The following is a 14,501-nucleotide window of genomic DNA, read 5'->3' as shown; positions in this document are numbered from 1 at the left end:
GTTTGAGGTATTCCAGGTAGAGGTGTCGTTGCGCCAATGTGCTTGGAGCTTGGTCGTTGATGAGGTTTTTTTTTTTTTCGTTTAGGTTAGGAGTTCAGTTCTGATTTCAGTTTTGCTAGTTTGCTTTACCATTTGATGATTTTGATCAATCGGCGAAGTGGGCGGACGCATATTGGTAATTTGGGTTTTGGTTGTTGTTGTTGTTGTTTTTTTTTTTTTTTTTTTTTTTGAGAATCTGTTTGGGTTGGGCCGTATTTAGTTAATAAAAATTTAACTAAATTTTTTTTGAGAATCTAAGAATCCGTTTGGGTTAGTTTTGTTTAGGATTGATGTTGGGTTTTTTGTTTTTCCTTGGGGTGGGTTTGCTATGTTAATTTTTTTTTTCTTTTCAGATTTTAGTTAAAAAAAATTTTTGGGCTTTTTCTTTTTGCTTGAAAGTGGAACAAATAATGGGACAAAATTTAATTTTATTGGCATAACAAAAATTGAGGGTGTTCCCAAATTTTTTTTAAAGGGAGTTCACTTTTTTTTTTAGGTCAGGGTGGTCCTAGGACCACCCTGCCCTTAACATGGCGCTACCATTGGCTGCTATTGTTGTTGCTGAAGTTGAACTAAACGGGTAATTAATTAGTAGCTCTGATACAACTTGTGTTGAAAACTAGTTGTAGTAGTATAACCAGGATCAAGGGAATCAATACCATACCGGAGATCGTTTCAATTTAGTAAGAAAAAATGAAATGTTTTAGTACCAGTTAATGCCGGTATACCATTTTGGAATTACTACTCTCTCTCTCTCTCTCTCTCTATATATATATATATATATATATATCCTCTTTAAAATATAAATGATTTTAAAATTTGACTAATAATAATGATTCCTTCAAACAAAAATAGTTATGGTTGTAATACATTAGTAGTGATAAGTACAAGTGCTTCCTAAATAATGAAAAAAACGAAAGAATAAAAATTAACGTGCAAAAGTTAAAGATGGGAATTTTGAAGACTTTTGACTCATTTAGAGCACTAGTATCTAAGATACCAAAAAAGTTCTATTTTACCATCTCATTTTACAACTTACCCAACATTCCAGTTTTTATTTTTGGACACAACTTATTCAAATAATATAAAGGCAAAAATGCAAAATTGACCTTCTAATTTTCAGTTTTTTTCATTTCAGTTCTCTAACTTTCAGTTTTGTCATTTCAGTCTTGTAACTTTCAATTGTTATCAATTTGGTACTCCGTTAAAAGTTAGAAGACTGAAATGATAAAACTGAAAGTTAGAGGACTGAAATGAAAAAAAAAAAAAAAGAAAGTTAGAGGGTTAGTTTTGCATTTTTCCTAATTTAAACTATAACGTTAAATAATACTATCCTCATCACTCGCGTTTTGTGCGTGTGATGAGGGTTTTTTTTAGTCAAAAAAAAAGAAGAAGAAAAAATCTGTATTTTTATTATATATATAATTTTTATTTTGTGAATCTAATTTATAAATAGATAAAGTAATTTGAAAATTAACAGGAGAGTGTTTTTTAGCAAAAAAAAAAAAAATCTATATTTTATTATATATATATATATATATATATATATATATATTGTGAATCTAATTTATAAATGGATAAAGTAATTTGAAAATTAATTGAAGAGTAGCCCTATTTTTTAGGTAATGTTTTAGTGGAAGTTAGAGTTGCATTTTTATTAGATTATTCTCTAGTTTTTTCTCTACTTAAATATAGGTGTGAGAGTATTTTTGAACTAAAAAATAAGGAATCCAAACAGGGAAAGTCCCTTAAATAATAGTATAGATAAAAAACTACTCTTTATCTCTCTTCCCTCCCTATCTCTATTTCTGTCTCTGAGTCCATAGCAACTAAAAACACCATCAAACCACCCACCTACACTACTAAAAAACTAGCCACCACTGAACCACTAGCCTCCACTGAACCAACACCCCATGACCCACCAGCAACCCACAACCTGTAAACCCCAAAAAAGGATCTAGAAACCGATAACCCATACAACCCGAAACCCACACTACCACCACCACCGAACCACAACAACCCACAACCAAAATTTAGACCCACACAAACAACATCACAGCCAAAACCCATCAAACCCACACAGCCACCGAACCCACAAAACCCAGAACCCGATACGACCAACGAACCACTGAACTCGAAACAAACAACCAAACAAACAAACCCAAAACCCAAATGCAAGGCGCAACACTTTCAAGACGTTGAAAATAGGAAATTTCAATGCCTTTACGGTTTACCTTGTTAGTTTGGGAGGATGGGGTTTTGAACCAGTGGGAGGCTCCTTATACTCATTGTCCTAGTCGCCTAATTCATCATTATCAATGGGTCCATTTCATCAAAATAGTTCGGAGCTAAGAGATGAGGGCTAAACCTCACGCACTCGCTCTTGTCAATCTCCAGCTCCACTCATACGTAGTTATTCTATGACTAGTGTTGCACTTAGTACACTCAAGCACTAGACTCAAGCAAAAAGGATAGTGGAACAAAAATTTTCTCTCGACGGTTTGTTATATTTCTCATAAAAGTGGTATTAAAATTTTCCTAAAATAATTCATTAACAAATACCTTAAGAGTATCTATTAACTAAACCCATTATATATAGACCTAGCTGAGGCTTCATTCCCAGCTTAATTATCATAGGTTTACAAGCAAAATTTTATTAGGTTAGCATTTTTTTCCTTGAATGAAAGCAAATTAAACAAACTAAAATAATGGTGAGTTTTTGGAATACTTTACTTGGATGTGATGATGACAGCATATTACACTAGAAAATTGAGTTTGCTCTTCCTAGTATGACTTTTTCCATTATATTAAAGAAGTTAAGTGGATAAATAAAGTGTGATGCTAGAAATGTTACAAATTTTACTATATAGATCTTTTTAAATCGCGTGTTATCATTCACAAAAAGATAATTTAGACAATCATTTATTATTTTGTTAAATTGACATTAATTAATTATAATCATTTTATATAGAAGTAAAATTGTGAATAAACTTGTAACTCAAAAATTATTAGCACCTAAATTTCCAAACAAGAAAAGTTTCTTATTCCATTCTTGACAGCAAGTCTTAGGGCCTGTTTGGATAAGCTGTTTCAAAAGGTACGTTTTAAAAATTAGCGTTTTTAAAACGTGCGTTTTGAAAACTCCATTTTAAAAACCATAGATAAGTGTTTGGTAAAAATGTGAAAATATGCGTTTTCTATTTTTAAAGCCATATTAAGCGTTTGGATAAGCTGTTTTAAAAATAGCTGTTTTGAGTGTAAATTCCTAAAAAGGACTTAACTATTTTTTGAAAGTTATATTGTCATTTTTCCTGTGATCAATGTTCTTTTATTATTGAAAATATGTAATTAAGCTTAACAATTAAATTAATAATAACAACAATAATGATGTTTTTGTTGTTGAAATTCATGGAGAGAAGTTTATCAAATTTAAAATATTAAAAATAACTCATCAAGAAAAAGATATTAAAATGATTAGGAAAATAATTATATTGAAATGTTAATTGCCAAAAATATCAATACTAGACAATCCATTATAATAATAAAAAAGTTCTTATCCGAAAAATTAAAAACCAAAACACCAAAACAGAAATAATAAAAATATTGTTTACAACCCACAAATGGATCGAGCTATTTTGTCACGAACAAATTTCATATCCTCATCTTGTATATTTTCAACGTTTGCCTGTCTGCTACTACCTTCTCCACTACTATTGCTTCTTGGTCTGTCCAAGTCATGTTCATCCCAATTGAATCCCGCATCTTCCCTATCATGTTTTCTAATAAAATTATGCAAAACACAAGTAGCAACTATAATGTTTCTTTGGTGCTTAATGTCATAAGGTGGCATTTGCTTCAAAATTTTCCATTTATTCTTCCACACTCCAAAAGTTCGCTCAATTGCACTTCTAAGTGATGAGTGAACATAATTAAATCTCTCTTCTATGTGATTCCCTCGACCAGCTCGTCGAAAATCTGAAAGATGATACCTCTGTCCCTTATAAGGTGGCAAATATCCTTTCCTTAAAGGGTATCCAGCATCAACTAAATAATATTTTCCTAGTAAAAAAAAAAAATGTAAGACGTACATAAATAATATCATTCATACGTATTTAATATATAAAAATTTTATATACCTGGTGGTGGTTTTGGAAAGTTGACAGATTGTCGACGGATAGCATCTAAAAAAATACGTGTATCATGTGCTGCACCCTCCCATCCAGCCATAACAAATGTGAAAAGTAAATCAAAATCACATGCTGCCATCACATTAAAAGATGTCACACCCTTTCTATTATAATATGGAGCTTTATTGTCGTCTCCAACAACAACTTGGATATGTGTACCGTCAATGGCACCAATGCAGTCCTAAAATAGAATATAAATTTTAGTTACTTAGAAAATAATCCTAAAAAATATTAGAAACAAATTAGAATTTATGAAATGAATACTTGAAAGTGTGGCATGTACAATGGATTCTTTTGTATATGTTTTGGAACTACACTAAATGTAGGGTCAGAAGGCTTGAAGATATCCATTGACATTATGTTAAGGCGTTTCAGGACTCTATGAAAATGTCTGTGTATAGTCTCCCCAGAATGTTGGAATCTTTCTTGAACCATCCTATAACAAGCTCCTTGTCCAAGTATCATTAAACATATACCTACTGACTCTTCAAGCCTAATATGCCTTGTGTGCTGAAGTCCATATGTATGTTGTAAAACATTACACAATTGAAGGAAAACATGTGGCTTCATTCTAAACATTTCGTAACATTTTGTTTCATTACCCGTCAAACAATCCATCAACCACATATAGCCAGTTTGTTCAGAATCTCTACAAGGTTGTTTATCTATATATTTCATATAATATGTCACTGCAACATGACATCCAGCAACAGCAAGATCATATAATTCCTCATCATCATATTCATCGTTTTCCACATCATAAGAATAATCTTCATCACTACTATCAATATGATCATTGTAATCCATAGGAATATCACCTAAAATATTATAGCAATAAATTAGATAAATCACAATAAAGAAAATGAGTAAACATTTAAAATTATGTAATTGGATAAATCAAAATAAGTATCTACCATACAACAAAAGCCCACAAAAGTATTTACTTAATAGTCATGACTGCCCATAGTTAGTCTGTGACAAAAACCCCTAAGTAGACTCAAAGACAACTTATCTTAAGAGCACCTTATAGTGGATGTGTTCTTAAGTAAAAAGTACTTTAGGAGCACCTTATACAAAATGGCAATAATACTTGGCAATAATACTACTGTTAGAGCCTCCCAATAATAATACCTTATACAATAGTCTCATATGCTACATTCTTCTCTTCATAATAGTCTTTATCATTCTCATTGTCAAGTCCGAAACTGTTTTCCAATACATTATGTTCTACTAAGGAAGAAGGGAAAGTGAGAAATCTATACTCTTTAAGGGATGTATCAGCAGTACTCATGAATAGTAATGCAAGAAAGATAATAAGAAAAGAGAAGAGAAAAGAAGAAAATGAACAATAAGGTCAGTGTGCCTTAATACTCAAAATGCTCAATATTTTTATTAATCAACTCAGTACAATACGATGCATAAGACTCTAGATCTTATCTTTTTTTAAGATAACTAGAATCCTACTACGACTAGTAAACAAACTCCTAATTAGACTAGTAAACCAAAATCCTAATAAGGTGATAAAACACCCTAACAGCCCAACAAGTTAAAACACCCTAACAACCACATTATTCAAAGGATAAAACAACAATAGAATGAAAAACATTTATGTCTTCCATAAAACATTATTCAAAGGATAAAACATAAAACACCCTAAGTGCCAAAGTAGTGCCCTCCTAACAATCTTGCCTCCTCTTGCAGAAACTGAAGTTGTAAATACGGTTCTTCCATCACGACAAACATCTCTCTCTTCTCTCGTTTCTGAAAAATACGTGTTGCCATGAGGTAGAGTTCGGAACCCTTCTCAATGCCATCTAAGGTGCACACGCGTTCCATGACATTCCGAATAGTACTACTTGGCTCCACTGAAAAAACTGAGTTCCTTAACTCCACAATATCACAGATACGACTAAGCTGTTGTGTCAACTGTAATGCCGTTCCTCCTTTCTTCCCTTTGCTCTGTGTGGATGATGGTAAAACTCGCTTCTTTCCTTTGTTTTGTGTTGGGTTAGGTGGTTGTGTGAGGTTAGGAGTCTCATCTTCATGAACGTCGTCATCATCATTTGGAGAAAACGAGTCAGTAGAAGTATCACCTAACCCCTCCTTAGGTGTCTCAAGATCATCAGGTAACACACCTAAAGTGGGGGCCCATGCTAAATCTCCTGTGGCCGCAATGTCCTTAAACATAATGTCTAATAAGTCAAAATTCTCCAAACCTTTCTCTCGGAATTTTGCAACTTCGGGAACCTCCTACAATTTTGAATATTTTCATTAATAACTCAAATAGCATGGTTTATCTACTAATACAAAATATGTACAAGGGATTATACAAAACATACCATTAGTCTCCTCTCCCACCACTCATCAGTTGCAGCTATTGTTCCTTTGGCTGCATCCCATCCCAATCCAGTTTCACTGCCCTTCAACTTATTCCAAAGTACCCAATCTTTCTTCAAACTATCCCATTTATGCTTATACTTCGCCCTAGGATATTCCTTTCCAGTTTTCTTTTCAAAAGTTGCTATAATATTTGCCCAACCCTTTTTACTAAAGTGAGTATTAGGTCGATTACCCTTAAATACCTCATCCACACAAGTTTCACAAAAGATAGTCGTTACTCTTGATGGCCATTGAACTCTAACATTTGAGTTATTTTGGGATTGTTTGGTGTCGGGATTTGAAGTATCCTTGTTCTTAACCATCTAAACAAAATATAGGTTTATTAATAACAATGTTCAACCAAATATGTAAAAATTCCAATGCTCTTACAAACAATACTCTGTTATAGGTAAAACAACTTCACACATAATAAACTAGCAATACATTTTAGTTCAGAATTAGTAAACGGCATAACTAATTTTTGTTTTTAATTCTTTATTTGGCTAAATCGTAAAATTGAAAAGAAACAACAAAACAATAAACTAGCTACCCAAAGCAAACAGCAGCAGCAACAATAGTGCCAAGTAAATAAACTAGCTGCCCAAAGCAAACAATTTCACACAATAAACTATCTGAATTTTTTTTTTCTTCACAACCAATATTTGTTTTTTATTCTTTATTTGGCTGCATCGTAAAATTGAAAAGAAACAACAAAACAATAAACTAGCTGCCCAAAGCAAACAGCAGCAGCAACAATAGTGCCAAGTAAATAAACTAGCTGCCCAAAGCAAACAATTTCACACAATAATTATTATTATTATTTTTTCTGGAAGGGTTTATGTTTATGTATGCACATTCCATTCCTAATATGTGTTTATTTTGTAATCAACTTTTACACAGCTGAATCAAACCCAACTCAAATTCCAAGGGAATCTTGTTAATGACCTCATCTATGCATATTTAAAACTCACCTTAGATATTTTAAAGCCTGGACCGAATGGATAGTTTTAGCCATTATGGACCAGATGCTAGAGTTCAAATCCAATTGTTTAAAAAAAAATTACAAAAAATGGAAAGCATTTCTGGGAACATTCTTGTTGATGTCAAACTAAGTCACCTGAGCTAAAATCAAAATCACATTGAATGATATGGTACCAGCCATGGAAAGGACAAAAAAAGAAGAATCATGTCTATACAAATATCATTGACAAATGAATTAAAAAGTGACATATATGTGCAAAATCTATCTAGCACTCCCGTATTTGAAATTTCCTTGAAAGAGAAGCATTTAAAGGGCCTAAAAATAATGAATAACAAATAATGACATCATTTAGCAAACTCTAATATTTGGGACCAGAGGTTATTGTTGATGGTACAACTTTTCTTTGGGACTAGAGGTTATTATTCAAAGTACAATTTTTTAAATTCTGGTTTTTTCAAGGTACAATTTTTCAAGCTACCTAGTTTTCAAAAAAACTGAAAATTAAGCTGTTCAAACAGTCTATAAACTTATCTTTTTGTTTAAGCAGTCAGTAGGTATAAACAGTCTATTTGAAAATTAAGTCTTTCAAATATATCATTTGCATCATAGAAAGCTTATCTCTTTGTTAATTTTCTTACTTCAATTCTTTTATGCCTCATCCCTATAATAAATTTCCAGTGATTCTATATACAGTGGAAAGCCCCTCTAAATTAATCCTAGTTAATTTTATACAATTGGCCACTTTATATTTTTGGTCACACAAGCCATGTTTTCATAAGGTTCTGCTATATCTGAGTTTTGACAGTCATTGTGATAGCAGATATAGCAGAACCCTTATGAAAACATGGCTTGACATATATGTGCAAAATCTATCTAGCACTACCGTATTTGAAATTTCCATGAAAGAGAAGCATTTAAAGGACCTAAAAATAATGAATAACAAATAGTGACATCATTTAGCAAACTCTAATATTTGGGACCAGAGGTTATTGTTGATGGTACAACTTTTCTTTGGGACTAGGAGGCAGGGGTGGGAGTTTTTCAGAGGGAACCAAACAACAATGCCATGGCAATGTTAGTAGTTATTGATACAAGTCCTTTTGAAAAGTATAACAATTTACATGAATACAGTCACTTCCTTTAATTGTAAAGCTGTTTTCTGTGTGTCCCTTGCCCGTTTGGTAAAACGGTTTCAAACCACACTTTTTCAAAGTACAATTTTTTAAATTCTGGTTTTTTCAAGGTACAATTTTTCAAGCTACCTAGTTTTCAAAAAAGCTAAAAATTAAGCTGTTCAAACAGTCTATAAACTTATCTCTTTGTTTAAGTAGTCAGTAGGTATAAACAGTCTATTTGAAAATTAAGTCTTTCAAATATATCATTTGCATCATAGAAAGCTTATCTCTTTGTTAATTTTCTTACTTCAATTCTTTTATGCCTCATCCCTATAATAAATTTCCAGTGATTTATATACAGTGGAAAGCCCCTCTAAATTAATCCTAGTTAATTTTATACAATTGGCCACTTTATATTTCTGGTCACACAAGCCATGTTTTCATAAGGGCTCTGCTATATCTGAGTTTTGACAATCATGGTGATAGTCAACACTCACATATATAATATGAGTTTCATCCTTCACATATTTTGGTCAGATATAGCAGAACCCTTATGAAAACATGGCTTGTCAAAACTCAGATATAGCAGAACCCTTATGAACCCTTAGCAGATATCTGAGTTTTGACAATCAGTGTATATATATAATATGAGTTTCATCCTTCACATATTTTGGTCTTCAATTTGCTATTTCCTATTACCAAAAGTTTGTTTCATTTAATGATAAACATATTAATAGCTCTACAACCAATGATAAGAAGGAACTTAGTTAGAAAGAGTTTGTTTGAGAGAAACAAAACGACAAGGCGATGAAAATGAAGAAGAGAAGGCTTACTAGCACGAAAAAGCTGTGGAAAAGAAACAACAATCTTTGTTTTTTTTTTTCTTCACAACCAATCTTTGTTTTTTATTCTTTATTTGGCTGAATCATAAAATTGAAAAGAAACAACAAAACAATAAACTAGCTGCCCAAAGCAAACAGCAGTAGCAACAATAGTGCCAAGTAAATAAACTAGCTGCCCAAAGCAAACAATTATACACAATAAACTATCTGAATTTTTTTTTTCTTCACAACCAGTAAATAAACAGCAGCAATAACAACCTGTAATATTCTTCAAACCCATATACTTTTCAACAAGAAAAAACGAATCCCATCCAATCCAAATGGTTTTGATCAAACTCATCTGTCTGAAATTGTTTTAAAAACGTCACAAGCAGTAAAGAAACAACAACAGCAGCAACAAATCACTTAGACTTGTGAGTTCTAATATTTTGAGTTTATTCAGTCATCAAAACTAACATGCAAAGCCCAAATCAATATAATTATTTCAGAGATGGGTAATGGAGAATGTTTACATGGAAATCGTGATGTAGAACAATGACAGCAATTGGAGAGAGCAACTGAGCAATAACAGAGAAGAAATCAGTGAATATCGTGAAATTGATGAGGAGAGAACCAAGACTGATGAGATATGAGAATGTTTACCTGGAAATCGTGATGCAGAACAGCAACGGCAATCGGAGAGAGCAACTGAGCAATAACAGAGAAGAAAGAAGTGAATAAGGAGAATATGACGAGGAGAGAACCAAGACTGATGAGAACATATATATGGAGAAGGGATAGGCTGGGATTTCGGTAAAAATTTCCTAAACCGCGCGAAACAATTAGCGCTTTTCCAATCGTCCCAACCGCGCGATGCTGAAAAAGCAATAGAAAATTTCATTTTCGGAATCGCGAAAATCTGCGGAATTGAAAACGCAATCCCACAGATATCGCCTAGCCAAACACAATCCCAGAATCACGATTTGCGAAACTGCCGTTCTGTGCAATGTAAACGCCTAAACAAACGGGCTCTTAATATGCTACAAAACATGCTAATTTAAATTTATGATCTCTTTGGAAGGAGGGAGAAGGAGGGGGAGTAAAGTAAATTTGGCCCAAAATTAACTTAATTTTAGTCAACTCTACTTTACTCCCCTCCACTCCCCTCATTCTCTCTTCCATCCAAACGGGTCCTTAAGTTGTTAGATAACTTACCAGTCAGCTACGTACCATGCATATTCCTTTTATCTTCCTTTCTGACTCATAAGCTCCGAGAAAACAGTTTCACGTATCAAATTGCTGCTATCTGAAGTCTCATTAGCAGAACTTTGGTTTCCATTGCTTGCAATGTTCACACTGCAGCTAGTGCTTTCCCCATTTGGCCCACGTCCACCGCTACTAGTAAAGACCTTCCCACAATCTTCAATTGCGGATCTTTGAAGGAGCACTTTCTCAATATGGCCTTCAATCTCAAATATTTGTGCTCCACCAGCCTTTTCGCTCTCTTGTAATTGTAATGCGAATTCAAGACCCCAAACCACATCGTTCATTGACGGCCGTTTGATTCCATCATCAAGCAAACAGTTCACTGTAATTTCACCAAATTTTTTCAAACACTCCGGTACAATCTTACCTGATAGAAATGGATCAACAATCTGATCAAGCTTTCCATTATCATAGCATTGCCGAGCCCACTCAGCTAAGCTCACTCGCTCCTTGTCAACATTACGTATCAACGGTGGTCTTGCACATAACACTTCACACAACACCACACCAAATGAGTATACATCAGATTTTTCAGTCAACTGTTGACGCCGGTAATACTCTGGGTCTAAGTACCCAATACTCCCTTTCACCACTGTGCTTACATGGGTCATGGACACATTAGTAGGACCCATTTTTGACAACCCGAAATCGGACACCTTTGCCACCCATTCCTCGTCCAACAATATATTTGTGCTTTTCACATCACGATGAATGATCATGTGCGTTGCACCCATGTGAAGGTATTGCAAACCCCGAGCAGCACCAATACAGATTTGGAGCCGTTGTTCCCACGAAAGAGGTGGATTATTGGTGTTGTAGAGATGATCACGGAGGGTCCCATGGGCCATGTAATCATACACAAGGATCATCTCATTGCCATGGTTGCAATAGCCAATCAGAGGGACGAGATGGAGGTGGCGGAGTTGGGAGAGCATCTCAATCTCGGTCTTGAACTCGTGAGCCCCTTGTCGAGAACCCGGGTTCAACCGTTTAATGGCAACACAGGTCTCCCCACCATCAATGTATCCTTTGTACACATCACCAAACCCTCCAACACCTATGATGAAGAGCTTGTCGAAGTTGTTTGTAGCTGCTTTGATTTCAGAAAGTGAAAAGCATCGACACAAAGCTGACGGCAGAAATGTGCTGCTGCTCTTGGCATCCATATTAACCCTCCTACCTCGTTGGAAAATGAAGAAACCGAGAATAGACAGAACAACTATGCCAGAGAATAAACCAACAACTATGGGAATTATTGTGGTGTGGACCGTGTGGTTCTTTACCTTCCTTGGTTGGATTGGCAAGGGAATCGCTACAACCTTTGGTGTTGGAAGTGGGTCGGGGTTTGGCCCAGCGAGATTGTTATTGGGGTCACTGATTTTGAAGATTTCGAGCCCGTTCAAGATTGCATCGGAATATTTAGTCATCCTGTCATCTGGGTTTGCTTGCAGAGCGACAGAGAGGTTTAGTTTTTTCTTGTTGCCTTCACCAGTCATCAATACAGCGTAGTCTTTATATACTGGGATTCCATTTCCACCGCTCCAAGATATAACGTCTGCTCGTTTCTCAGCAATTTGATCAGCTATAAAGATGTAAAACACTCGGTCTCCTTCTTTCGTGATCTCAACTTGAAACTCGCAAAAGTGTAGCCTTACTAGGTAATTAAAACCAGCGTCTACAGTGAATTCCCAGGTGAGGTTGTAGCTCTTGTTTATGGTTTTGTTGGGTCCCATTATTAGAGCAGTGATATAGACCTCTTCTGGTGCAGTGTAGTTAGAAATTTTACTGAAGTGGAGGCGAATAGTTGTGTTTATATCCACAAAGCCCGTTTCAGAACTTGTCCAGTAAGCAGCATCGTCACCAGACCAGCTCCGGTACATGCCAGTATCTTCTGCGGGTGAAATCATTCCCCCACCAATGTTTAATCTATATACCGTCTCAAGAGTGTGGCTCTTTTCGACGGTATATGGCGTACTCTGGCCAATAAGCTTAATTTCTGTACTGCTTTCTGCAGAGTAATAAAGATAAGAAGGCATTGAAACGAGTTCAATCCCGTTTACAAAAGCATATGCATCTAGATTACCGGGGCTTGGAGTGAAGGTTATGTTTAAGAATCGAGCATTTTCAACAATATGTACGCAGAATTCTCTTGAGAAGCCTTCTAAGCTAAGAGCATCAGCATCAACAGTGAGGGCAGCGCTAAAATTGCTTAAAAGGGTATAAGAGCCGGCTTTGACGGAGAAGAAGGCCTTAGAGCGGTCAAAGTCTTGATATGAAGAAGGGAAAAAGTAGAGGCGAATGAAGAGTTGGCCTGGGGTGACAGAGAACATGTATGTGAATTCGGAGTAGGAGAGGCGTGCAGTGTAGTAGGGAATCGGGTCGACTTGGGTTGGTTGTTTAGCTGCTGTGGAGATTACTGATGAGTTGTTTTGAAGTTCAAAAGGCCCGAAATCGGAATTGATGTCTCCCAACCAGATCCGATTATCTCTTGCAGAAGTGTTGCCGCTGAAGCCACAGTTGAGTGTTATATTAATGGTCGGAGAATAAGGAGGCTGCAAGCCACTGGCAAGTTGGAGGAGGAAGAAGAAAAAAAAGAGGTGGGGAGGGTTCATCATTGCTCAGAGAGAGAGAGAGAGAGATGTTATGGAAGAGAATGATTGAGAAGAGAAGTTATATATTGATAGTATGTAAGAACGACATTTCCTAAATGAATTGCAAGTCAACGTAAATGCCTCATTGCTAGTAGTATTGTTGCAGGAGAGTTATATTATTCATTGCAGCCCACAAACAACATGGAAGAGCAATGCTATAAACAAACTATTTTACAATATTTTCATAAATCATGTAGTAATTTTTACTAATTTTCATATGGATCTACCATTAACATTATATTTTTACTTATCAATAATGAAAACTCACGTAGTGTGTAAAACACTAGTGAATGTGTAGACCCCCAATTATGAAAATACTAATACAAGCTTATATTCAAGCAATTGATGTGCAGAATGATAAATATAAGCATTACCCAAATTGGAAAAACACTCTAAACCATAATTAATCACAAACATAGCAGTAAGTAAAAGGAATAGAGTAGGGAAGAGAGAAGCAAATACAAAGATAATACCGACACGTGTTATCGAAGAGGAAACCGAAGAATGTGGCAAAAAACCTCTCCATCGCTCTCCAAGCAGTAAAATGATCCACCAGAAAATTAGTTGGGATATATGAATAGCACTAGACCTTCCAAGCCTAGTCTACCTGATGCACTTAAGCTATCCAAGTTTCTTGTTCCAACAAGGTTACGTCAAATCGTGTCTTTTCTAGCTTTCTAGATCCTGCAATAAGCTTTATATTGCATCAGCCATCCTTGGCATCTTTCAATACTCCCCAAGCTCCAAAAACACTCTCAAAACTCTAAATGGGTGTGGGTTGTGTTTGAGTACAAATCTCCTCTCAGTGGGCATAATAATGGGAGAGGGAATGAGAAAAGACTACAAAGATTTCTCTCTAAGAATGAGTAACTCTCTCTAATAAGGTGGGTGTGTTGTAGAAACCTCTCTTAGGATTTTTTTCTCAATAGGCTCCACACCATTTTTGTGGCTAATAAAGATATATATAGTATGAGAGATGGGAATACGAAAAGTCACAATTTTCAGTAAAATAGGGAAACTTCGTGGGTCACTTGTGACTGGTGCAAGTCACGAATCCAAGT

The 14,501-nt window shown here is 35.1% G+C and overlaps 3 protein-coding genes across 3 annotated transcripts; all 3 read right to left on the bottom strand.

The window, feature by feature from the left end:
* Nucleotides 1-3,559: 3,559 nt before the first annotated feature.
* On the bottom strand, nucleotides 3,560-5,033 carry LOC142640938 (uncharacterized). The gene is made up of 3 exons (XM_075815266.1): nucleotides 4,491-5,033; nucleotides 4,176-4,407; nucleotides 3,560-4,098 (listed from the first exon to the last, which is right to left on the bottom strand). The coding sequence occupies exons 1-3, from the start codon at nucleotides 5,031-5,033 to the stop codon at nucleotides 3,647-3,649; spliced, it is 1,227 nt and encodes a 408-aa protein (XP_075671381.1). The 3' UTR covers nucleotides 3,560-3,646.
* Nucleotides 5,034-5,847: 814 nt separating this feature from the next.
* Nucleotides 5,848-6,928, bottom strand: LOC142630829 (L10-interacting MYB domain-containing protein-like). Its single transcript, XM_075804885.1, has 2 exons — nucleotides 6,566-6,928; nucleotides 5,848-6,476 (listed from the first exon to the last, which is right to left on the bottom strand). The coding sequence occupies exons 1-2, from the start codon at nucleotides 6,926-6,928 to the stop codon at nucleotides 5,880-5,882; spliced, it is 960 nt and encodes a 319-aa protein (XP_075661000.1). The 3' UTR covers nucleotides 5,848-5,879.
* A 3,839-nt stretch (nucleotides 6,929-10,767) lies between these two features.
* On the bottom strand, nucleotides 10,768-13,404 carry LOC142622612 (receptor-like protein kinase FERONIA). Its single transcript, XM_075796127.1, has one exon. It carries the CDS (start codon nucleotides 13,402-13,404, stop codon nucleotides 10,768-10,770), a length of 2,637 nt encoding a protein of 878 aa, XP_075652242.1.
* Between the last annotated feature and the right edge of the window lie 1,097 nt (nucleotides 13,405-14,501).

Source organism: Castanea sativa, chromosome 1 (assembly GCF_040712315.1).
Source record: "Castanea sativa cultivar Marrone di Chiusa Pesio chromosome 1, ASM4071231v1".
NCBI lineage: Eukaryota > Viridiplantae > Streptophyta > Magnoliopsida > Fagales > Fagaceae > Castanea > Castanea sativa.
The sequence above is the reverse complement of the archived record's forward strand: the minus strand, read 5'-3'. Positions and strand labels throughout refer to the sequence as shown.